Source organism: Prionailurus viverrinus, chromosome D4 (genome assembly GCF_022837055.1).
Source record: "Prionailurus viverrinus isolate Anna chromosome D4, UM_Priviv_1.0, whole genome shotgun sequence".
Lineage (NCBI taxonomy): Eukaryota > Metazoa > Chordata > Mammalia > Carnivora > Felidae > Prionailurus > Prionailurus viverrinus.
In genome coordinates this window covers 14769056-14795800 of record NC_062573.1, presented here as the reverse complement: position 1 = coordinate 14795800, position 26745 = coordinate 14769056, and the positions used below count along the sequence as shown (strand labels likewise).

Sequence of the window (26745 nt, the reverse complement as noted above, 5' to 3'; positions counted from 1 at the left end):
TTCCGCTTATTGGCTACTATGAGTAACGTGGCTGTGAACATTCGTGTGCAGGTTTTTGTGTGGTCTCATTTTTCTTGGGTGTATACCTGGGAGTGTCATTGCTGAATCATATGTAACTGTATATTTAATCTTGTAAGAAACTGCCAGGCTGTCTTCCAAAATGGCTGCATCATTTTGCGTTCCCACCAGCAGTGTATGAAGGTTCCAGTTTCTCCACATCTTCCTCAACACTGTTATTATCTGCCTCTTTGATTATAACCCTCCTAGCAGGTGTGAAGTGGTATCTCCTTGTGGTTTCGATTTGCATTTCCCTGACGGCTGAATGTTTTTTACGTACTTCTTGACCATTGGTCGTCTTCCCTGGAGAAATATCTTTAAGATCCTTTACCCATTTTAAAATTGGGTTATCTTTTTGTTATTGAGTTGTATTAGTTCTTTATATAATCTAGACACAAATCCCTCATTAGAGATAACAATTTGCAAAAAGTTTTACTGATGAATGAGTTGTCTCTTTACTTTTTTTTAACTTTTTAAAAATGTTTATTATTTATTTTTGAGAGAGAGAGACAGACAGACAGACAGAGCATGGGCAGGGGAGGGGAGGCGAGAGAGGGAGACACAGAATGCAAAGCAGGCTCCAGGCTCCGAGCTGTCAGCACAGAGCCCGACGTGGGCCTTGAACTCATGAACTGTGAGATCATGACCTGAGCCGAAGTTGGGTGCTTAACTGACTGAGCCATCCAGGTGCCCCTTTCTTTACTTTTCTGATGGTGTCTTTTGGAAGTGCAAACGTTTTTTAGTTATTTATCTGTTTATTCTTTCACTGTTTGTGCTTAAAGGTGTCTTATCTAAGAAATAATCGCCTAATCCTAGGTCATGAAGATTTACACCTGTGTTTTCTTTTAAAAATTTTACATGCTACAATCTTTTTTATATGCTAAATGCTTCTAAAATTTTATGTACTAAAAGGTATGTAGCTCATACCTTTTAGTTTTTTATCCATTTTGAGTTCATTTTTGTACAGTAAGTTTTCATGTCTTTAATGAGGCGGAATATCTTCCCATGACTTTATTGGACTTTGGCATTTCTTTTATGACTCGCCTCTTCGTTTTATGTTGTTTTTATTGGTTTGTAAAAACTCCATATCTGCAAATGAAGTTACCCTTCATTTTTGTATATTTAAAAAGCATTTGTTCTGGAGCGCCTGGGTTGCTCAGTCGGTTAAGTGTCCGACTTCAGCTCAGGTTATGATCCTGCGGTTTGTGAGTTCAAGTCCCACACTGGGCTCTCGTGCAAAGCCCGTCTCAGATCCTCTGTCTCCCTCTCTCTCTGCTCTTCACCCTCTCTCTCTCTCAAAAATAAACATTTAAAATTTTTTATGAAAACATAAAGAAGCATTTGTTTTGACGTGACATGGGAGGACCGTACTTTTTTCAGGTGGTGAAAACCACTGTTGTGTTTTTCTGTTTTCTGTTGTTCCAGAACCACTTATGAGTAATCATTCATTTTTATCATCATTTGTGCATCAGACCAAATCATGCATTAGACTTGGTGTGCCTGGGCTGCTTCTGATCCTTTGGTTCATTGATCTTTCTAGTCTGGTGCCCCTCCTACACTATCTGAATTATTATGACTTTACGGAACATTTCAACATCTGGTTGTACAGGTCCTCAACTCGCCTCCACCTGCCAATATACTTGTTTTCAGGGCTTTTCTAGATGTTTGCACATTTATTTTTCAAGATGAACTTTAGAGTCTTTTGAATTAGTTGGAAAAATTGGGAGAATGAGTTTCTGGGTATGTGTGTGTGTGTGTGTGTGTGTGTGTGTGTGTGTGCGCACGCGCCAGTTTAAGTCAGCTATGGTTAAAAATGTGTGAGAATTCCTGACCTTTCCGATTCTACTGCTTGTGTTAGGAACATGGAGATCAAGTTCGCATTTTACCTGGGCTTCATTGGGACCATAAGCAGTTGTAAGTGAACAGCCAGCCAGACTGTGGTTCTAGGGATAAACCCACATTCTTTCATTTTCCTTTCCCCATTGACTGTCCTCAGGCCTGTTTCCAGCCCCTCTGACTCTGAACTTGGCAGCTTCTGGGGCTGTACTGGAGAAACGCAGCCCTTTACTTCCTAGGCCAACCTTTCCTTTGCCTGAGTAGAATCACAAGATGGTCAATATTGACTGACTTTTCTCTCAATTCAGTCTTTTCTGCTTTGTGTCTTTAACAAATTCTGGCCTGTTAACAGTACTTTGATATTTTCTAGGGCTGCGGCACACACACATATATAAGTAAATATATATGTGTGCATTAGAGAGAGAGAGAGAACGCACGCACGCAAGAGGGGGAGGGGCAAGGAGAGGAGAGAGAGAATCGCAAGCAGGCTCTGCATTGTCAGTGCAAAGCCCCATGTAGGGCTTGAACTCACGAACCATGAGATCATGACCTGAGCCGAAACCAAGAGTCTGATGCTTAACCAACTGAGCCACCCAGGCTCCCTCTATATATTTTTTTCTTTTTATATTTATTGCTTTATTGCTCTGCAACTTGAAAAGCAGAAATGCTCACATGTTCTTAAAAGGTCACCTTACACCTAGAAGAGTGCTGGATGTGTCTGTCATCTAGTAGTGACAACTCACTGTATTATCTTTATAGTCAGAGTCACAGGAACGTCTTCATTGTAACATGGTTCTTGTTTCCTAGTTTATTTTTTGGCTCAGAAGTTGGTTTTAATACTTCTTTTGCTGGGGGCACAACCAGTTATGACAACAGATAGATCTCATGATTTGATGGGTGCGGATAGATTTTGGAGACGAAGCACAAGCATTTATTAAACTCTGTAGTGTTTCATTGTACTGGGAAATTTAACGTTTGCTTCAATTTTTGTGAAGGAAGCTTTGCTGGAAGGATGCATTCGTATTAATTATATACCCAGTTTGGTAGCGGTAAACTGGTAGGAATTATTAAGAAGAAATTTGGCATGCAGCAACTGTTTTTCTTAATGCGAAATGATCAGTAAAAACTCTAACTTCATTTTCTAGTTGGTCCTCTTTTTTGTACTGTTAAAAAAGCATATACATACTTTCAGCTTACTTAGTAGGTTAATAAGTAGTTGAACATTGGTTGAGGTTTCAAGTACTTTGAATTAAACCAAGCTTGATGGTGGTTCTTTATGGGGGTAAAGTTTCTTATCTTGATGCTCTTTTATTTATTTGTTTGTTATTTTTTTCTTAGGAGCAGTGTTTTCTGTTTGTTTGATAAGGGTAGGAAAATTAGTTTTCTGTCATGTAGTGGGTGTACTGCTAAGTATTTGTTGAATTGAAATGTGCCATTCATTGCAAATTAATATTTGACGAAGAAGCAATTTAAATGCTGACAAGGGGAAGTTGGACCGTTTCAAGATTGAGCAATTGAAATCTTTGTCCAGATTTCGCACTCCAAAATAGTAGCTTTCCATGACAATCTACAAGAAGCACGCTTTTGTTTCACAGATTATAAGATACTGTCTTATGAATTATTATGAAACATAATACACGTGAAAGTGCTCTACCAAAGTATCAAGTGCTATAAAAATGTAAATGTTTTATAAGATTATACCTTGAAATATTTAATGGGTTATTGTAATGCTTTGCAAATAGGATTTTTTGTAGGTTCAATATTTATGGGCATATGTAGTTTTTAAAAAACGTCTTCCTTATGGAAAATGTTAAATATACGAAAGCAGAGTGATTCAGTGCAATGAACCCCTCATGTACTCACACCCAGTTTCGGCATTTATCCCCAACGGCCGATCTTATTTCGTCTCTATTCTTACTCACTCCCCCTCGCATGAGCCAGCTGAGTTTTTTGTTTTTGTTTTTGTTTTTTTAAGTGATTTAAACAACAAAAATGTATTACTTTATAGTTCTGGAGGTCAAAAGTCCAAAACTGGTCTCAGTAGATTAATATCAAGGTGGCAGGGCTGCATTTCCTCTAGAAGACCCAGGGAGGAGTTTGTTCCTCGCCCTTTCCGGCTTCCAGAGGCTTCCTACATCCCTTGGCTCATGGCCCCTTCCCCCACCTTCAAAGCCAGCAGCACAGCCTCTTCTCTGCTCTCTGACATCTGCTTCCATCACCCCAGCTTATTTTAAAAATTGAGGTAAAATTCATATAACATAAAATTCACCATTTTGTTTTTTAAACCCTTTTTTTTAAGTTTATTTATTTATTTTGAGAGAGAGAGAGAGAGAGAGAGAGCACGAATGGAGAAAGGGCAGAGAGAGGGAGAGAGAGAGAATCCCAAGCAGGCTCCACACCACCAGCGCAGAGCCCGATGCGGGACTCGAACGCAAGAACTGCGAGACCATGACCTGAGCCAAAGTCAGACGCTTAATTGACTGAGCCACCCAGGCACCACTTGTTTGTTTTTTTAAAAGTAGGTCCCACACCCAACACAGAATCCAATGCACGCTTGAAGTTACAACCCCAAGATCAGGACGTGAGCTAAGAACAAGAGTTGGACACTTAACCGACTAAGCTACCCGGGTGCCTCTAAAATTCATCATTTTATTTATTTTTATTTATTTATTATTTGTTTTAATTTTTAGAGAGCACACATGACCAGGGGAGAGGGGCAGAGGGAGAGAGACAGAGAGAGAGAGAGAGAGAGAGAGAGAGAGAGAGAGAGAGAATGAATCCCAAGCAGACTCCATGTTCAGTGTGGAGCCCAAGGCGGGCACTATCCTGTGACCCTGGGATCATGACCTGAGCTGAAATCAGGAGTTGGACATTTAACCGACTGAGTCACTCAGGTGCCCCAAAAGTCACCATTTTAAAGTGTGCAACCCAGTGGCTGTTAGTGTATTCAAAGTGTGTTATAATCACCACCGCTATCTAATTCCAGAATATCTTCACCACCTCCAGAAGAATCCCGTACCCGCTAAGCAGTCACTTCTCATTCCCCTTTTCCCCAACCCAACTATTTTGAATCATGCTCCTTGAACATTGATTGTACAAGGTTTTGCTTGAACACTTGCTTTCAGTTATTTGGGCTGCATACCAAGGAATAGAATTCTGGATCTTATACTAGTTTTATGTTTAATTTTTTGAGGAGCCGCCAAGCTGTTTCCCACAGAGGCCACGCCATTTTACATTCTCACCAACCATGTATGAGGGTTCCAATTTCTCCACTACTTGCTTCCCGTTTTTTCCTGTTTTTTTTTTTTTTTTTACCCCCTTTTATAGCCATCCTAGTGGATGTGAAATGGTATACATATCCCAGAGGGTTTTTAAAAAACATTTTGGCCTAAAAGATACGTGGAAGTTCCACCCTTTGGTCCACTTCCCCTTTGCCTTCTGTTCTCAATGTTTAGAAGGTAATAAAAAGAGCTGGCATGCAGACGACATCTACCACGTGCTTGGAGCTTTGTTGAGCTCCTCACTTGCTCAATTACAATCTATAGATGTGCCTGATTTCATCAGCAACCCAGATTCCTCTGCACAAACAAGTCAGAAGGTAGAAGGTGAGGCTGATTGTAGGCATGTGCCCTTTAAGGCTTGAAATAGGAAGAAACAAATTTCTGAAGCCCTGTACCTTTGGGAATAATAATGGTTAGAAGGAAATTTCTGTTTGCAGAAGGATTCACTGCAGGGTTCCTTTAAATAGCACACTTCCCTGATTCATTAAACATAAAGTTCAATGTACTAAATCTGAAGAATGAATAACTATTTCAGATTATCTGTTATGTTAAATGAGGCACACCTAGCCACTTATCTGTTCATTAGGCTTTCCTCCCAAGTCCTATTCAGCATAAGCAAACCAGAATGTGTTCAACAGGATTCATGAAATACTAACAGAAAAATATCCACTGGATTTGATAATTAGAAAGTCATCAATCATCTTTAAAAGAGCAGTCTCCGGGGGCACCTGGGTGGCTCAGTCGGTTAAGTGTCCAACTCCTGATTTTGGCTCAGGTCGTGATCTCACAGTTCACGAGATTGAGCCCCATGTTGGGTTCTGTGCTGAAAGGGCAGCACCTGCTTGGGATTCTCTTTCTCCCTCTCTCTCTGGCTCACACAAGCACACTTTTTCTCTCTCAAAATAAATAAATAAACATAAAAAAAAAGGAGTCAGCATTGGATGGGGATAAGGCAGAGAAATGTAGCATTGAAGGCAGAACCAAAGACAGCTTTGTTTTGGGTGGAGGAAGGTTGTGGGTTGAGAAGTCAATGGAAAGAGTGGAAATTAAGATAAATGACTAGGGACACCTGAGTGCCTCAGTTGGTTGAGCATCTGACTCTTGATTTCTACTCAGGTCATGATCTTTTTTTTTTTTTTTTAGTTTTTTTTTAATGTTTATTTATTTATTTAATTTTTTTTTTCAACGTTTATTTATTTTTTGGGGACAGACAGAGACAGAGCATGAACGGGGGAGGGGCAGAGAGAGAGGGAGACACAGAATCGGAAACAGGCTCCAGGCTCTGAGCCATCAGCCCAGAGCCCAACGCGGGGCTCGAACTCACGGACCGCGAGATCGTGACCTGGCTGAAGTCGGACGCTTAACCGACTGCGCCACCCAGGCGCCCCAATGTTTATTTATTTTTGAGACAGAGAGAGACAGAGCATGAATGGGGGAGGGTCAGAGAGAGAGGGAGACACAGAATCTGAAGCAGGCTCCAGGCTCTGAGCTGTCAGCACAGAGCCCGAGGCAGGGCTCGAACTCACAGACCGTGAAATCAGGACCTGAGCCGAAGTCGGAAGCTCAACCAACTGAGCCACCCAGGCGCCCCTACTCAGGTCATGATCTTATTGTTCATGGGTTCGAGCCCCGCCTCAGGCTCCGTGCTGAACATGGAGTCTGCTTAAGATTCTCTCTCTCTCCCTCTGCCCCTCTCCCCTGCTCGTGCACTCTTTCTGTCTCTCTCTCAAATTAAAAAAAAAGAGAGAGAGAAACAATTCTTTCAAAAAGTTGAATGAGCCCCGAAGGAGAGTGGAGAGGATGTAAGGTCAAGGGGTAGTTGGGTTTATTATTTTTGGGTAGAAAGAGAACGAGCCGTATTTTTGTAGACTCAGGAACAGAGCCAGCCAAGGAGGAAATGTTGAAGATACAGGAAAGAGAAGGTATAATTAATTGATGACAACATAAGCATGATCGTGAAGTAACAGGTCAGAGACACAGATGGAATAGTTAGCTTTGTGGTGAGTTGGGGAGGTATGTTGTCCACAGGAACCTGAGAAATGGACGTGAGATGTCTATCTGTGGAGGAAGCAACATGGTTAGGGAATGTTTATGTGATGCCCTTATACCTGGTTCCTACTTCAGAGACATGGTAATCCGCTTAGTGTGAAAGGTTGGGGGTTGAGTGTAGTGTTTAAGGACAATGGCCATCTAAGGGAATGGGGGAAGAACTGATCAAAATAAGGAAGTTATCCTAAAGAACAACCATACCCTATTAAGACAGATTCTCCTGTGCTTTTGACTGGGCCAGAACACTGGGCTGGATAGTCTGTATATCTGACCCTGTCCTGTGTTTCTAATATTCTCCCCAGGCATGAGCTCCATTGGGCGTCCTACTTGGACATCTTACCTCCATGTGGCTCTGTAATTTTATTCTTGACCTGACTCCCCTCTCTTTCTTCATTTCCAAACCTTTCCACTGTGCTCTCTAGAACTCCTGATCTAGTTAAAAGAAGCCCCTCAGTTCATAGCCTCTTCTCTGCATCGTACTCCCACCATCTCAAGATTTCACTGAACATGCCTGCCTCTGAAGATCAGTATTTCCTGAAGCTTCTGCCACTCTGACAACAAAGAACCCCCCCTGCCTCCCCCCACCCCCCCCCCTCCCGCCACTGTTATTGGTGTTCACTCTGTGGCAGGAATTGTGTAAAGCAATTTCAGCCTAGTAGCTAATTTAATCCTCATAACAACACCAAGAGGCTGGCACTATTGCTAGTTTTTTTTTTTTTTAAACAAAGAAACTGAGGTACCAAGAGATTACAGAACTTGACCGAAGTCAGAAAGCTTGGCAGAGGTGGGATATGAACCCAGGAGGCATGGAACCACAGTCTTTATTTAGGAGTTAAATCATACTGACTTTCCAAAGCCCTTTCAAGTTGAGGGTTTTGGACCCCCTCATATCTCAAGTGCTGCATTCGAGGGGTGTTGATGTTGCCAGTTTCTAAGTCTTTGAAAGCGTTCTAAATCTGGATTGCTTCTTGATTTCCCCACTCCAAACACCTTAGGATTCCGCTTCTTGGGGTTGGTGAAGTCCTGTGTCTGTTTTTGTGTGTATGTGCGTGAACTTGAGGGTTTATTTATTTTTAAAGTTCATTTATTTGTTTTGAGAGAGAGAGAGACAGAGAGAGAGAGGGAGAGAGAGAATCCCAAGCAGGCTCCAAATTGTCAATGCAGAGCCTGACATGGGGCTCCAACTCACAAACAGTAAGATCATGACCTGAGCCGAGATCAAGAGTCAGATGCTTAACTGACTGAGCCACCCAGGTGCCCTGAGGGTTTATAATTTAAAAGAAAAAAAAAAAAACTCTGTATGGTCAGAATATGGGGCTGAAGGGGGTTGTGGACGTAAATGCTTGTTCCAGTTTTTCCAAATTGTTCTTTTCTTTGTTTTGCTGTTTTTCCTTCCTTCCCTCCCTTATTATGACCATTCTCATGGGTGTGAAGTGGTATCTCACTGTGGTTTTGATTTGTATTTCCCTAATGAGTAATGATATGAGTATCTTTTCAAGTACTTATTGGCCATTTGTAGGTCTTCTTTGAAAAAAATATCTACCAATCTTTTGCCCAATTAAAAAAAAATTTTTTTTTAACGTTTATTGATTTTTGAGACAGAGAGAGACAGAGAGCATGAACGGGGGAGGGGCAGAGAGAGGGAGACACAGAATCTGAAACAGGCTGCAGGCTCTGAGCTGTCAGCACAGGGCCCGACGCGGGGCTCGAACTCACGGACCGCGAGATCATGACCTGAGCTGAAGTCGGACGCTTAACCGACTGAGCCACCCAGGCGCCCCTCTTTTGCCCAATTTTTAATGCAAATGTTCTTTTAATATTTCATACCCCAGACATTTTCATATTGCACACTAGCAGACATGCAGTCTCCCTGTGACTGCAGTAACGAGAAAGGCCTTTTAATCAAGCATTTAATCAAGCTACTGTGGGAATAGGTCAAAGCTCAAAGATCCCTCAGTAGCCAGGTAGGTTTAAATTGCCCACAATATTGGCTCAAATATTACAGAGAAGTTTGTTTGGGTAAGAGCAACGGAAATTACATTAAAAATTTTTTTTTAACATTTATTTATTTCTTGAGAGAAAGAGAAAGAGACAGAGCATGAGTGGGGGAGGGGCAGAGAGAGAGACAGACAGACAGACAGAATCCGAAGCAGGCTCCAGACTCTGAGCTGTTAGCACAGAGCCCAACGCAGGGCTCAAACACACAAACTGTGAGATCATTACCTGAGCCGAAGTCAGCCGCTTAACCAACTGAGCTACCCAGGCACCCCAGGAAATTACATTTTTAAGACCTTTCTTTGCTGTGCAGGAGCTTTTTATCTTCATGAGGTCCCAGTAGTTCATTTTTGCTTTTAATTCCCTTGCCTTTGGAGATGTGTCAAGTAAGAAATTGCTGCGGCTGAGGTCAGAGAGGTCTTTTCCTGCTTTCTCCTCTAGGGTTTTGATGGTTTCCTGTCCCACATTCAGGTCCAGCCACTCTGGAAAACAGTGTGGAGGTTCCTCAAAAAATTAAAAATAGACCTACCCTATGACCCAGCAATAGCACTGCTAGGAATTTACCCAAGGGATACAGGAGTGCTGATGCATAGGGGCACTTGTACCCCAATGTTTATAGCAACACTCTCAACAATAGCCAAATTATGGAAAGAGCCTAAATGTCCATCAACTGATGAATGGATAAAGAAATTGTGGTTTATATACACAATAGAATACTAAGTGGCAATGAGAAAAAATGAAATATGGCCTTTTGTAGCAACGTGGATGGAACTGGAGAGTGTTATGCTAAGTGACATAAACCGTACAGAGAAAGACAGATACCATGTTTTCACTCTTATGTGGATCCTGAAAAACTTAACAGAAACCCATGGGGGAGGGGAAGAAAAAAAAAAAGAGGTTAGAGTGGGAGAGAGCCAAAGCATAAGAGACTCTTAAAAACTGAGAACAAACTGAGGGTTGATGGGGGGTGGGAGGAAGGGGAGGGGAGGTGATGGGTATTGAAGAGGGCACCTTTTGGGATGAGCACCGGGTGTTATATGGAAACCAATTTGACAATACATTTCATATATTAAAAAAAAAAAAAAAAAAAGAACTTTCAAGCATACACCTACACAAAAGATTGGCTTAGAAAAGGTATTTTTTAGCTACAAGGGTTTGCCTAATGTACTTATTTCACATTCATCAAGTTCTTTTACCCCTTGAACTGGGAATAGAATCGAAATATATTCAATTAAAATAATATATTTAAATATATTTAAATAAATTTTTGTGTGATTGATATTGTCTGCCTTCTCTCCTTAGACCATCTTTCCGGCCCTGACTCTCTCGTCGTACCCCCTGTGTGTTAAGCAATGTGTAGATAGCCATACTATCGGATTTACTGTCATCCTAGTGCAAAGGCCATGCTAACCTCTGTATTGTTCCAATTTTAGGGTATGTGCTGCTGAAGCGAGCATGACTGGATTTACTGGATAAATATTGACTGACTGTTTGCTGTATTCCAAGGACTATTCTCTAGCATCTTACTTCTTGAGTTCTAAAACTGAGAAGGATATTTGTGATTTACTACATCTCTGTGTTTCCGAAATGTTTCTGTTGATGCCTACCTAAAGAGCCAACTGAATAAGGAATATGTTCTTGGACAAATGAGTCCCAAGAATTATTTGCTAGCCTGTGGTTTTTCTTTCCACGGTCTTATCAATTACTCTGAATATTTTTCTTCCTGTCTTCATAGCCGCTTCCTGAGAAGTTTGTGGTGAAGGGTGTTGTAGATCGTTTTTCAGAAGAGTTTGTGGAGACCAGAAGAAAAGCTTTGGATAAATTCCTAAAAAGAATTACAGATCATCCTGTGCTCTCTTTCAATGAACACTTTAATGTTTTCCTTACTGCTAAGGTAAGAACAGAATTTTTCATATTCCTCCCCCAAATTAGCATTCTTCGGGCTCTTTTTTTTTTTTTTTCTTGAGTTTATTTATTTTGAGAGAGAGAGAGAGAGCATGCAGAAGAGGGGGTGGGGCAGGGGGAGAAGGAGAGAGAGAATCCCAAGTAGGCCTCACACCATCAGCACAGAGCCCGATACCGGGCTTGATCTCCAGAACCATGAGATCATGACCTGAGCCGAAGTCAAGAGTCAGATGCTTAACTGACTGAGTCTCCTAGGTGCCCCTCTTTGGGCTCTTTCTTAAAAGCTGCTTTGCTCTCTCACAAACCACCTTTGGGAATGGGCCACTATAGTGGATGTCATCAAATTCCTCTATGTTTTTGGTGTCCATTTGCATCATCCTGGTTTCCATGTTAGAATTCAGGAGAAACACCCCCACTGCAGCAGAGAGGAAGTATTTTCACTTGCCTAAACAAAGATAAGTGTTTCCTTGAATTCTTCTTGGCATTTCAATAGGTGAGGCCATTCTGACCAACAAGTGGGCCCTGAGGGAAAGAACATCTAATGAGTGTTTGATAAAGATGTTCTTCACCGGAACCCTGTGAGAGGTTACTCAACCTCTCATTCTACTGATAAGGAAACTGAAGTTCAGGGAATTGGTACATATTCAAGTGGCATCACTTGGGATTTAAAATTAGGTCTTTAAGGCCCCAGAGGCCGAACTTCCACTCTAAATCAGACTGCCTGACAAAGACTAGTTCAGTGTTGCTTGCCCGCAGCCAAATTCCTATTGGGTGGGCATTTTACAAGCATTTGCCAGAGAAACATTTGGGTCCCACACAGTTGCCGGATTCTGTGTGTTCACACCCAGGTTGGTCATTCACTGGCTTCTCTGTGCACTTCCGGTTGGCGGAACTGGCAGGAAGTCTGACACACTCTGCCCTCAATGTCTACAGAAATGGGATCTCAGGCTCACACTCTCATGCCAGCTCCTCGCGGCCCCATCTGTTTACTTTCGTGAATCATATTCCCAAACTCAGGCCACAGGTAGTTTGTTTCATGTTGGCAAGGGTGTTGAGGCTCCGGGATTCCCAGTTTTCTTTCTCCAAATGGCAAAATTGAGAAATATTTACAGATAACATCAGTCAATTTTAAAGATTTTAGAGAGGGTGCCGTTCTCCAGACAATGGAAACCACATGACAAAGTCCTTTAGTATTTTTTTTAAACCTCAGTTGACATTTTTTTGCCTCATTGATGACATGCCCATTCATCTTCTCTTTTTTCCCAGAGGCCTGTCCCCCACCGCCCATGTCAAACCCATGTTCTGTTTCAAAATAAGTATTTCCTGGTGAACAGATCCTCGAATATAGTTCTTTCAGCTCATATGCAGAGTGAAATCTATCCTGTTCTCCACACATGCAGCTCAGTGCCTCACCCATGTATCAGGTCGTTGTTCAGGCAGGCCTCAGTCTTGGTCATCTTTACTGAACAGAGAGACAATGGGAGAGAATGCACGGACCGTGGGTCATTAGGAATCTATGTGAAAAATAAAGTGGAAAGATTTGCGTGTGGTGGATGGTATTCAGTATGAAAGGTGATGTAAAAAAAAAAAAAAAAAGTCCTTCAGCGTCTTAATCAAAATCCAACTTCACGCGAGTGAATGCAGAGCATTGGCTCTAAAACAATCAATTCTAGCCCTCATTCAGTTCTACTTGCTGAATTAAATGTACCAAATACTCCCATCTTTTCTTTTCTTTCTTTTTGATTGTGGTAAAATACATCTAAAATTTACCACCCTAACCATTTTAAAAAATGCACATTTCAGTGGCGTTAAGTATATTCACACACTTACACGACTATTCTTCTTGTGAGCCTGAAACAGTGTACTGCACTGTGTGACATGAAACTACAGTGACTCCCCATCTCCCCCTCTCTTGTCTCCACCTTTTCACACACTTTGAAAACCTTTGTCTTGTTTTTTTGTTTTTTGGTTTTTTTTTATAATTTGTCGTCAAGTTAGCTAACATGCGTTGTATACAGTGTGCTCTTGCTTTTTGGAGATTCTCGTGACTCATCGCTTACCTACAACACCCAGTGCTCATCCCAACAAATGCCCTCCTCCCTTGGTCTTGTTCTTAGGCAAACCCTTTACATGTTCTGTCACAGCGAAGGAAGAGGTATTCCTCTTTCTTGGGATGACCCGATCTTGTTGCAAACCGGAAGCATCATTACAAAGAAGCCAGTAATGCTCGGAGAGGGTAGGGGAGATGCCCAGTATCAAGCGTGTTCGAATAAGTATTTTTCATCTTTGGCAGAATGCGTGCAGCAGTCAGATGCTACTAAATAGCTTCATTCTATATATGAATTGACTTGGTTAACTGGGGGTTCTCTTTTAAGCCTCTACTTGAAATAGAGCTTCTGCAGTCCACCGAGCCCTTTTGGATCTAGCCCCACTCCAAAAAATATTGTAGAAGCAATGCCAAGAACTGCCAGGCTTCGGTTAGAATCTTGTGAAAACCTGGTGTCTGCAGGGGTGTTTTTCGCCTAGAGTATCTGAGGTTGGAAGGGGAGATGGAATCTTTAGAAGAACATTCTCTCAGGTAGCCTGACTTCAAAAGGAAGAGGAGAGACTGGACAGGGGTGTGTGGAGGATGAAATTGCTGCCTTTTTGAAGATGGGTGAGCCCTGGCGTATTTTACAGACTCAAGGATTAGAAGTTGAAGATACAGGCGAAGTCTAGCTAGGAAAGAGTGGGATCAAGAGCAAAAGTGAAGGCTTTGGCTGCATAAAGAAGAAGGAGCAGACTATACTTTAGACACTTATGAAGATCGGAATCTGTGATTGTGTGTGATTGTGTGTTGTCACATGGGAGGACAGCTGTGTTAACCGCTATTCCCTGTTCTCGGCTCTATCCCTAAATCAGACGAGGTGACCAGAAAGCAATGGCCTTGTGCTATGTTCCCTTATCTCCCTGTAGACATGCCCTACTAGGACTGGGAATTACTTTTCTGTTTGTATTGAGGGTGGATATAAGGAACAGACATCTGATCTTGTGTAAAACCATTAACAATTTTTTTTAGAGAGAGAGCACCTGCACACACAAGTGAGGTAGGGCTGGGGTGGGAAGAGAGAGCAAGGGGGGAGGGAGAGAGAGAGGGAGAGGGAGAGAGAGAGGGAGAGGGAGAGGGAGAGAGAGAGGGAGAGAGAGAATGAATCTTACACAGGCTCCATGCTCATCATGGAGCCGGACTCAGGGCTCGATCCCATGACCCTGGGATCATGACCTAAGCCAAAACCAAGAGTTGGATGCTCAACCGAGTGAGCCATTAGGTGCCCCATGAAACCATTTTTGAAGGCATGACATAGAACAATCTGGAGATGCTACAGATTCCTCTTGGAGTTTGATGATAGGAAGTTTATTTGACCTGATAGATTAATATGCTCTTTAAATTTAGATACGGTAGATTATGTAGCTCAATGTATTTCCCGTTTTGCCCCAAAATGTTTTGTTGTTTACAACATCGATCCTTGGCTTAGATTTTCCTGCACTGCTTTTTCTGTCACTGTTTCCTGCGCTCACCCGCTTCTCCCTCCTTTCTTTATATGGCTTTGATTGAGATATAAATAAATGAATGGAATGAATTTCAGCTCTAGAATTTTTTTTTTCAACGTTTATTTATTTTTGGGACAGAGAGAGACAGAGCATGAACGGGGGAGGGGCAGAGAGAGAGGGAGACACAGAATCGGAAACAGGCTCCAGGCTCTGAGCCATCAGCCCAGAGCCTGACGCGGGGCTTGAACTCACGGACCGCGAGATCATGACCTGGCTGAAGTTGGACGCTTAACCGACTGCGCCACCCAGGCGCCCCGTAGAATTTTGTTCCTAAAGATGACTTAGGATATTTTGTATGGGAGAAAGAGACTTCTTCTTCTTCATCTTTGAGTTCGTTGTCTTCTTCATCTTCATCTTCTTCTGTCAGGGACGTTAAAAGAATCGTGTTAGAAATAGTGTTGAGTTTGAAGGACAGCATGCTCAGGTGCTCTGCTGAAAGCACACACCTGTGTGCTTGGTGTTTCCAATGGCAAGGGGAGGAGTACTGCTATGTACGTGGTCAGTCCTCTAACTCGGGTCCTTGTTTCTGGAGTCTTCCACGTCCAAGAAGAAACCACCTAAAGGAGTTGGTTCACCGAATCCTGGCTGTGGGAGTGACTGAGTTTGTCTGTTAACATGTCACCCTTAGGACCTGAACGCCTACAAGAGGCAGGGGATGGCATTGCTGTCTAGAGTGGGCGAGTCCGTCAAGCACGTCACCGGAGGCTACAAGCTGAGGAGTCGACCTCTGGAGTTTGCAGCCATAGGCGACTACTTAGATACCTTTGCACTCAAACTGGGAACCATTGATCGAATAGCCCAGCGGATCATCAAAGAAGAAATAGGTGAGCCCTTTGTGGAGATCTTGGTCATGCCCAGGGTGCGTGTGCGCATTCGTGTGTGCTCAGCAGAATCAAACTGCAGAAATACTGGCACGACAGAACGAGGCCGTGCTTCACTTCTAAAACTAATAAATAAATACAGGGAGCAGAGGAGGTCGCTGTGACCAGACTATAATTTTGCGCTCCATCCTTTGCCCTGCTCTTCAGCCTTGTGTTTGCTTTTGTGGCAAACAGCCACTTCTGAGCTTCCAGGCTTTTCCATGACTCTCTTTCTCTCTCAACTTTAGCTTTAAAAGTGGAGACATTGACTCAACTTCCCTTCATTCATAGGAATGATAATTTAAAAAGCAAAACTTTGGTACCTTTTCTGCCAGAAAGATGGTTCAAAAGGACAGCCTGGAGACCTGTGTTTGCCAAAGTTATGATCCTCATGAGCTTTCAACTTGAAATTGACTCACCTGCCCTACCCCTGCTTCATTTCAGACCCACTCTTCCTGACCTGGGGACTTGTTAGACCTTTCTTTAACCTACCAAGCTGTTACCACCACTTTCTCTCCAGCCCTCTTGTGGTCACCTGCTTCTCTGTATCCCAGAATGTTAGGACCTTTTGTCTTCTCACACATGTGGAGGCCAGAGAGATCAGACCAGTGTTGACAATCATGCTGGCCCAAGATCTGACACATATTGAAAAGAATTCTCCAGCAGCAGCCATCCACTGGTTACTAAAAAATGGCAACGTTTTGCTTTAAAGGCAAGAATCCTGGTGACAAATGATGGGCTAGATTTTCTTTCTGAGAGTAAATTGACATTTCCCATTGTTCCCTGTACTTTCATTATCCTCTACCCACTGATGGTATTATGGCTGCAGGTGCTAGAGATAGCTTTTGGTACCATCCACATCTAAGGAGCATGTGGAATAAATTCTGATGGGACCAAGGTGTTGGGGTTACCTCTGAGTGAGAGTAATTCTGCCTACGTAAGACCACATCCATATCAAAATACTTCCTAAAATCCCATTATTTTTCCATTGTGACTGGTTTTTCTTTCCTTTAAAAAATCCCTCTAAACCTATGTGAAACTCTGTCCCCATTGCTGCTAAAAATCTGTCTTCACTCTATGAGTAGGTGAGTGGTTATTTTTGAAGATAGTTGGTTGATGTAGCTCCTACCACTTCCCCCAGAAAGCACTGTGGTCCCCATTATCCAGAGTCATGGCATTCCCATTATGGGGTAAAGTCAGGTGATGTTATGATATTAACTATAAGATGGGTGTTTAGAGATTAAAAAAATTATAAACAATGTTGTGTTTAAAGGAGAGCACATTCAGTTCAGTGAATGGCCAAGGAAATACATCTGACTATAGGGAGTTCTTGTTACTGAGTCAGTAATACCAGTGATACCAGTGATTGTCTTAATTACCAGCCAAGGCTTAATTAGTTTCTTTTTCCCCTTCAGAGTACCTTGTAGAGCTGAGAGAATATGGGCCTGTGTACTCCACGTGGAGTGCGTTAGAAGGGGAGCTAGCTGAGCCCCTGGAGGGTGTCTCAGCTTGCATTGGCAACTGCTCGACGGCCTTGGAAGAGCTAACGGATGACATGACAGAAGACTTTTTACCTGTGCTCAGGGAATATATTTTATACTCTGACTCTATGAAGGTAAGTATGCTCACTTCTCGTGCACTTAAGTAAGTTCCTTGTTTTAGTCATTTTCAAAAAGTAACTATTGCCTATTCACACATAGTGTCGTTTTCCTTCTTCATGGGTGGGTAGGATCACACATATGGACTGACCTCATAGGCATATAAATAGAATTCGTGGTGAAACAAGGATGTGAATTAATGAAGGAAAAGAGTGTGGAAGAAACTCTTAATGTTCTCTGAGAGTTCATGAAGGTATAACATGTACTAAACAAGAACAGGATGCTATGGAAAAAGAATAATTGGATAATTAGAGCTCTTGGAAACTAAAATCTGACTTGCTGAGATGAAATTGAGGAGTAAAGTCGAAAAATGAGGCTGAGGAAATCTTGGAAAGTAAAATAAGGAAACCAAGTAGTTGGAAAGTAGAACAGAAATGTGAAAATACTGAAAATGTGAAAGAGTAAGAGACATAGAGGATTAATCTCAGAGGTTCAACATTTATCTGAGAAGAAATCCTAACTGGGAGAACAGAGAAGGCTGATGGAAGGGAATTATGAAAGAAATAATACAAGAAGATCTTCCAGAGCTGAGGGATGTGAGTTTTCAGATTAAAAGGGCATGCTGTAAAAAAAAAAATTAAAAAAAAAAAAAAAAAAGGCGGGGAGACACCTGGGTGGCTCAGTCGGTTGAGCGTCTGACTTTAGCTCAGGTCATGATCTTGCGGTTGTGAGTTTGAGCCCCGCGTCGGGCTCTGTGCTGACAGCTCAGAGCCTGGAGCCTGCTTCAGATTCTGTGTCTCCTTCTCTCTCTGCCCATCCCCCACTTGTGTTCTGTCTCTCTCTGTCTCTCAAAAATAAATAAATGTAAAAAAAAAATTTTTTTTTAAAAAGGGGGCATGCTGATTGCCCAGCAAAAGAAATGAAAAATGAGCCAACCCACAGCGTATCAGTACAAAATTTTAGAATGAAAGTTATAAGATTTTAGAAGATTTTAAAGAAAAAGGGAGAGGGGGATGATGCACAAATGGAATAAGAATCAGAATGGCTTTGATCTAACAGCAAGGGATGAGAAAAGACAGAGGAGCTGTGAGGACAAATGATTTCCAACCTCAAATTCTCCATGCAAAATAAGGATGGGGTCAGATGCTTTAATGCCTACCCCAGTAACTACTCCAGCCTGCACTTAAACCAGTTTGAGAGCATAGTTACAGGGACTCTTACAGTGTGGCATCAGCTAGACAAAAGGGTCAGGCTTCCTGACCAACAGAAAAGGACATTGGTTGGCTCTGTGTTGAACATCCCAAGTAGCCTCCTACCTCCTTCCCAATGGAGACCTCTGGTTTATCGATCTGTCTTTGGGACAGATCTAGGACACCCCTTTAAGAGAGGATTGACAAGAATCTCTTGAGAGAAACTCATCAGGCAACTTTGGGTTGTAAAAATGGAAACCCAGAAAGATCATGGCAATATGAAAGTATTCTATACCTTAAGAAGAGGAGTAAAAGGTAATGAATCAAATAGTTTAAAAAATTAAAAAAAAAACACCCTTATTATGGAAAATTTCAAGCACATATATAGAAGCAAAGAGAATAGTATGACAGACTCCCATATACCCATTACCCACATTCCATTTTGTTTCATCAGGTCTGAACCTTTTAAGGCTCTTGATACATGTTACGTTGTGGACAATGGAAACCGTTCCTGCTAGAATGACTCACTGTCTCTTGTATACTCTCTATAAAACTGCTAATGAAACAAACACTTTAATTAAAAAGACAAGGTTGGGTCTGGCTCTCACAGTGGGCAGGGAAATGATATGAATTTCCTTATCAGTAAGGTGGAAATGACGGTAGGTATGGTGATGATAAGGATAAAAGTCACATGTGAGATCATTAGCCTGAGGCAGTTTTGTTGGTAATTATCGGAACTGAGGCTGAAAACCACAGCTGTTGACTCCACGAATTTCCTACACATTTTTCTCTATTGCATTTTTTCTACCGAGACCCTCACATTGCATATTTAATTCTAACTTTCATTATAACTTCCAGTTATAAGTAATAAATAAGTCATGGGATGTTATGCACAGCATAGTGACCGTTGTTAATAATACGGTATTGTGTATTTGAAAGTTGCCAGGAGAGTGGATCTTAAAGTTCTTATCAAAGACAAATTTAGAGCCATCTGTGGTGATGGATATTAACTAGTCTTATGTGGGGAACATTCACAATATATACAAATATCCAATCATGATGCTGGACACCTGGAACTAATATGATGTTATATGTCAATTATATCTCAAAAAAAAAAAAAAGACATCCTGACTTGCTTAAAATGAGCCAGAATATTTTGCTTTACTTGTAAAGTTAATAGTATCTGTTTTTGTAAACAAAAAATTTTACAATCCCTGGGGTATCTTTGAATTTGTCTTTTATATAGACACATCCTCCATCAAAAATCCTCCCTTAACCTTGCTCGACTGAAAATCTGATGCATACACAGTCCTGGGATATTACAATACAAATTACTTTGTTCTTGCACTTGGCAAGTATGTTAGTACTTAATATATATTTGTACTTGAAGTAGGATTTCACGTTTGTCATTTAGCACAGGTTTATCTGGCGTCTTTATTAGAATATAATTATATAGTGAGATACAAGCTTATGTGAGTAACTGAAGTTCTACATCAAAGAAACACTTGTTTGTTTGCTCTCTTTCTTCACCCCGTGTATGAGGCATATGTATTGAGTTTCTTATTCACTGAGCCTGAAAACATATAATCAGGTTACTCAGGCTGGGAGAATGGGAGTGTATGCAGTGTTTTTTGGGAAGGGCAGAGGAAGGAGGAAGTGTTGACTGGAGGTCTCTGAAACCTTAGCTCTGTCCCATCGGTGAGCTGAGCTAAGCCCGGTTATAAAGAGACAAGGTCACCTGCTCCCTTTTTTCCAACAGGAAAAGGTCTCTGCAGAGTGGTCTGGGTAAGACAGGAGTCACTTGATGACAATGCCACGATGACATGGGTCCATGACCTCCAGCATTTTCTCCATGCAGGGCTAGACCAACACTCAACTATTTCAAATTCCTAAGGATTGTCAAGGTTCATGTGGCCAAGTCTAAGGACTTTGGGAGAAAGGAATAAGTGTCTTAAGTGGTTCCCTTGCCTTTGTCTCATGATATTGCTGCTCTTCAAGAATTCTTAGCTTGACTTTTTTTAAGTTTATTTAGTTTTGAAAGAGAGAGTGCCAGCAAGCATGGGGGAGGGGCAGGGAGACAGGGAGAGAGAGAATCGTGAGCAGGCTCTGTGCTGTCAGTGCAGAGTCCAATGCACGGCCTGAACTCACAAACCGTGAGGTCATCACCTGAGCCCAAATCAAGAGTTGGATGCTTAACCGATTGAGCCACCCAGACACCCCTCTTGGCTGAGTTTTATTCCTCTGAGAGAGTTATATGATTCCATTTCCAAACTAACTTTGTGATTTTGGAGGTAAGTGGGATAGACTTTGCTATTCAACATGAAAACGAAACATGCAGTAGAGAGCTTGCTGGAGGCCTGGCTGCGATGTGTTTGGTATCAACGACTGGATGTTTTTCAGGACTGAGACAGTCCTTCCAGTTTTGTTTTGGCGGGGAGGTCTTGGTGTGTTGATGTTTCATCAGTCTGTTTCTCTATGATGGTCTTGAGTGGATCAAAGTGAGAATTCGTCCTCATCATTTGGAGTCAGGGGCCTGGGCCGTAGGAATTTGAAGTACATGTGGGTCAGCTGATTCCCACATGAAGAAAATGTTGGAGATCATTGAGGTTCTCCTAATGGGGCTAAGGTGAAGGCTCCTCTCTGAGTTTGAAAAGGTCTCTGGGATCATCTTGTCTCTCTTGTTTACCTTATAGATGAAGGAATAGAGCCCCACTGATAAATCTTTACTCTGTTCCACAGCCACAGTTCTCAAGAATAGTCACCTGGTATCTGTGTCTTTACTATTGGCCAAGAAGCAAACCAGATCAGTTCCAGCTTTTCAAGGCTGAGTCTCAAATTGTCTCTCTTTAAATGCACTTGTGGGGTGCCTGGGTGGCGCAGTCGGTTAAGCGTCCGACTTCAGCCAGGTCACGATCTCGAGGTCCATGAGTTCGAGCCCTGCGTCGGGCTCTGGGCTGATGGCTCAGAGCCTGGAGCCTGTTTCCGATTCTGTGTCTCCCTCTCTCTCTGCCCCTCCCCCGTTCATGCTCTGTCTCTCTCTGTCCCAAAAATAAATAAGCGTTGAAAAAAAAAATTAAAAAAAAAAATAAATGCATTTGTGGCTGGGTATGTTCTGTTCCATTTGGAGGTAGAAAGAAAGCACAGAAAAGGTGGGGTTGTTATCAGGCCCTGTGGAACAGATGAACAATGTTCAGTGAACAATGAGGACAGCTTGTACTAGAAAGATGGTTGAAGTCATGTATTTCAAGGATGCTGAGGAGAGAGAGTGAACGATGTGTAAGAGGGAGGCGTACCAAAGTTACCCTCAGGTCCAAGACTCAAGTTAAACACCCTGAAGATATGTGCAGGTGAGCCCTTATATGGGATTTCACATCCTATAGACTGTGTGTAAAACATAATTAGGATAGTGATAGACTGGAAGAGAACATCTTAGAGTCCTTACCAAATTTTGGGCAGTGCCTTTTGAATACTGGCATCCTTATGACCAGGACATGGGTAGGAGAAGCTTTAAGAAGGTTAGGGTAGAACCGTCTTCTTTCCCACTGCCTTATTCATAGAAAAGTGGTCAGAAAATGTTTAATTGAATTTGACATGTCAGTTTGGAGCATTAATAATTATATAACGATTGTATGTCTCGTATCTTGTTATTTTTAAAAAATGGGTTTATCTACAACTCAAAGAGCATGCTTATCTCAGAGGTCTTGCTGAGTGACAAGGGTAGGGTGAGGGTCAGAAGAGGATGGTAAGGAACAGACACATGGAGGAGGTGGCCTCGGTTGCAGACTTGAATCAACATGTAGGAGTTAGCTGGGCAAGGACCAGAGAATTGACCATTTTAGGCAGAAGGAGTAGCTGGTACAAAGGTCCTAAAGCAGAATTGACCATTTTAGGCAGAAGGAGTAGCTGGTACAAAGGTCCTAAAGCAGAAATGACCTTGGTGGTCTTTGCAGACCAGAAAGGCCGGTGTGAGTGGAATCCAGTGAGCAAGGGAGCAAGTGGGAGGAGGCAAGGTCAAAGAGATAGGTAGGGGCCAGGACATGTATAGTAGTGTCTTCTTAAAGGCCATGGTTGGCAAGAGTCTGGATTTTAATCTTAGGAACAAAAGGGAAGGCATTTGGATTTATGCGGGTGAATGACAGGATACAATTTTTACTTTAAGCAGGCAGCTAGTGCTACAATGTGGAGAATGGGTTGTAGGGAATGATAGTGGAGGCAAGGAGACATTCAGGAGACCGTCACAGGGAGCCATGTGGCAGATAACCATGGTGGTAGAGCTTGGGCTACAGTGGTGGCTTTGGGTAGATTTTGAATGAAGGGCCAACCAGACTTGCTGCTTTATTAATGTGAAGTAAGAAAAGGAAGGATTGGTGATGACCTCTAGGTTTTTGGCTTTAGCGACTGGGTGGACAGTGGTTCCCGTTCATTGGGATGGGGAAGTTCGGGGCAGAACAGATTGGGCAGTTGGGAATCAAGTTGTCTGGGCCATATTGAGTGCAAAACTGCCTATTAGTCATTAAAGTAGAGATGTCATGGCAATTGGTTATGAATTTAATTCAGAGTGAGAATAGAAATTTGGGAGTCATTTGCGAATAGATGGTGTTTAAATCCATGGGAGGGGAGTAGACCATCTAGTGAGATGAGCTCCATGTGAATAGTCTAGGTCTGGCCCTGAGGCATGACAATATTTAGTGGCCCAGTACCTAATTATGAGGAGGAACAAGTGGAAAAGGAGACTCAGAGGATTGGTAGGGTAGTAGAAGAAAAAAAGTAGAGGAAGCCAAGAGAAAAGTTTTTAGGAGGATCATGATCAATAGTGACCATTGTATTCAATAATATGGGGGTCATTGGTGATCATGATTAGAGTTGTGAGATGTAGATGCAGAAGTCTGGTTTTAAAGACAGAGTTTTTCTTCGAGTTGGAGATACTTTGAACAATGTTCCAGGATAGCTTTTTTCAAATGTCAGTTATTTGTGTTTTTTTGCAGTCTGCCTACCTTTTTCCTTACAAGCCACAAGGTGGAGCTAATGAGTCAAGTGATGAAGCTTTACGTTTGGTCACTCGTAGTGCTTTTGGGTGTGGGGATGGGTTAAAGGGGTGATGGACATTATGGAGGGCACTTTTTAAGATGAGCACGGGTGTCATATGTAAGAGATGAATCACTGGGTTCTGCTCCTCAAGCTAAGACCACACTGTGTGTTAACTAACTTGAATAAAAAAAGAAAAAGAAAGAAAAAGAAAGCAAGGATGAAGATTTTCTGGAAAATTGAGTTGGGGGGGGAAGTCCTTTTTCCTAAACAAAAGTAATTATAGATTGAGGGCCTGATTTCTTGAAAATATGAAGAAGCAAGATGTAGAAATGTACATGATCTCAAATGTTTCAAAAAGTTAGAAAAATATGTGAAAATTAAAAATCTGAGATTCCCAGGGATGGCAGATTAAATATATAAGCTTCTTTTTCATGAGACCTCACCAAGATAACAGTAGAGTGTTTTTGTTTTGTTTGAAGTATAAGGCTGCAAAGATAAAAAGCAGCAGGGGAGGAAATAGTAGCAGTATAATGGGGACTGGAAAGCAAATTGAGAGGGGATAATGGTCTCAAGTGCCTCAGAAAAGCTGCCTTTGAAGCTGACTGTTTGGGGAAAAAACTAAGCAGCCACCTGGTTTATATCATAGAATCCTTCAAAAAAGGTCGAGAATCGGTAGTGCTAAGTAAGTAAGTACCTCTGGGATTGGGGGAGAGAAAGCTGAAGAGAAAAATTAGCCAGGAATCTGTTTAAGAAGTTAGAGGTTCTAGTTCTGACCTCCTTCCTCACACAGGGGTGACTGTCTCTTCTATACTCTGCCAGAACTGGAGGCATATTCTCTGGAGGGTAACAGAGAGGGTCTCTGGACACAGGGACCCCAGGCACCGTTGAGGATGAGGGCTAAAATCCTAAAATCAGGATGTTAAGTAAAAGAGTACCAAATGTTGACACTTTAGTCATCTTCCTGTGCTTGGTTCTCAGCCTTATATCTTCCCTTCAAGGATTAGAAGAGCCTTTTCTAGAAAGTCTAAACAGACCAAGAGAAGAAACTTGAAGATACTGGTATTGGAGAAGGTTCCTCAATGAAATGACCCAGCAGGGTCCCTGTAGAGAATTGTCAACAAGCCCTCAACATGCAGAGAGCTTTCAATTAGGTTTTTAGTGTTTCCCTATTGGATGAGTGGGCAGACAAGGTCACTGAATATTTAAGAGAAGGTTCTAAAATGAATACCAAGTAAAAACAAAGAAAAAAAAGTATTACCGAGTGAAACGTCATTGAGGGAGCAGAACATTTCCAAGAAAAAAGAATCATTAATATCTTCAGAAAGAGATGTCATAACAATAAAACAAGAATTTTTTAGCATCTAGAAAGCAGAGAGCTCATGGAAATTAAAACCATGATAGAAATGAGAAAAAAAAATTAGAAGTTAAGGAAGTCGCCTGTAAAGTGAAACAAAAAGATAGATGGAGGATCTGAGACAAAAAAATACATTTGAAAATGAGAGGACCAGAGACCTCAGTATCTACCATCTGAATAACAAGAGTGCCAGGAAGAGAAAACACAGAAATGGGAAGCATCAAAGAAGTCGTCCAAGAGAACAAACTAGAGAGTGAAGACATAACCGTGTTACCAGTTGTGCCCAGAAGATGAGAGGTCCCCTTCTTTTGTGTTTTTCTTTATATTCCAAATTTTCTGTAACAAATACCTTTTCTTTTAATTAAAAAATTTTAACTTTTGTAACAAATATCTCTTAAAACCAGGGGCAAATATGTGGTTTCAGTATTACCCACATGGCCTAGAAAATTTAACTCACAGGTGGTCCATTTCCAATAGAATGAATGTGTCAAAAGAGCATGTCAAAAGGGACGGCCTAAGTTCAATCATTTAATCAGAAATTATGTTACCAGGACCAAGGTCGGACTCATGTTCCTGCCTGCAGGTAAATACTCTCGTAGAGGGCCACCCAAAACCTAGCTACAGGGCTGTGTTGGGTGTTTGATTTTTATTCCCCTTTGAGCATCTTTCCTTATTACTGAACACTCATTATTCTACATGAATCCCCCTTGGGGGGGTGTTCTTTTGGGTCACCAGCCCCTGGCATATCACGGTGTGAACCATTCTGCTCTGCTGTTCTCTACGTGTGGCTGAGCAGTCCTCACTGCTCTCATCTGCCTCCTCAACCCTGCATCCTAACGTCCCTCTTACGAAAAGATTTGAAGCTTCAAAAACCTTCCGGACGTGAGGAGGCTTTTTGGTAGCTGCTGACCTTTTGCGTTGGGAGCTGTTTTTGCACTACCTCTTCCTCCTCCCACAAGTTTGTGAGCCCACAGTCTCACCGGCTGACCGACGACTGAGCGTGAGCTCTGGGGGTGGAGCTGGAATGTTGAGCTTTCCAGTCGATCCTGGCCATTGCGGTATTTTCCTGGAAAAAATCCAGTACAGAGATTGAACACCAAACCACAGAATGTGTCTGCTTTAACTTCCAGACACTGTTGTCATTGTAGTTAAGTGGTTATTTATTATTAGCTTGTTATTAGCATTTTGGATGACTGGTATTATATGTCCATTGTTTAACTTTCTTTTATTACGGAAAAATTGAAACGTCTAAAAGCAGAGTGGAAGTGTAACAATCCCCCACATCCCCATCTGCTTGCTCGAGCAGTTGCCCACTCATGGCCCATCTTGTTCTAGCTCTGTGCCCACCTGCTCTCCACCCCTTGGATTATTTTACTTTCATTTTATTTTATTTTATTTTATTTTATTTTATTTTATTTTAAGTTTTCTTTATTTATTTTGAGACAGAGAGAGGGAGAATGTGCACATACAAGCAGGGGAGGGGCAGAGAGAGAGGGAGAGAGAGAGAATCCCAAGCAAGCTCTGACAGCACAGAGCCCGACACGGGGCTCAGTCTCACCAGCCATGAGATCATGACCTGAGGTGAAACCAAGACTTGGACACTTAACTGACTAAACCACCCAGGTGCCCCCCTTTGGATTATTTTTTTTAATGTTTGTTTATTTTTGAGAGAGAGAGGGAGACACAGAATCAGAAGCAGGCTCCAGGCTCTGAGCTGTCAGCACAGAGCCTGACACGGGGCTCAAACCCATGAACCATGAGATCATGACCTGAGCCCAACTCGGATGCTCAACTGACTGAGCCACCCAGGCACTCGAACCCCTTAGATTATTTTAAAGCAAATCCCAGACATCAGAGCACTTCATACAAAAATATTTAGTACATATCTCTAAAATACAAGTGTTCTTTTAAAAAAAAGAACCACATTATCATCACACCTAAAATTTTTTCTTAAGATTTCTTCAAATATCCAGTAAACTGATAAACTGTAAAACTCCAATG

The 26745-nt window shown here is 42.0% G+C and overlaps 1 protein-coding gene and 1 non-coding gene across 4 annotated transcripts in view; one reads left to right on the top strand and one right to left on the bottom strand.

Annotated features, from left to right (window-relative positions):
* The window catches only part of SNX30 (sorting nexin family member 30), a 117588-nt gene that overhangs the window by 68895 nt on the left and 21948 nt on the right, over window positions 1-26745 (top strand). For all 3 annotated transcript variants that reach the window (XR_007146339.1, XM_047830273.1, XM_047830274.1), the window contains exons 4-6: window positions 10954-11112; window positions 15343-15538; window positions 16990-17189. Coding sequence is in view for 2 of the 3 variants with exons in the window: in XM_047830273.1 (XP_047686229.1) it covers window positions 10954-11112; window positions 15343-15538; window positions 16990-17189 (555 nt within the window). In the remaining variant the exon portion in view is untranslated. The remainder of the gene's footprint in view (window positions 1-10953; window positions 11113-15342; window positions 15539-16989; window positions 17190-26745) is intronic.
* LOC125151032 (U6 spliceosomal RNA) lies at window positions 10571-10675 on the bottom strand. Its single transcript, XR_007146592.1, has one exon. It is a non-coding gene; the product is annotated as a U6 spliceosomal RNA (small nuclear RNA).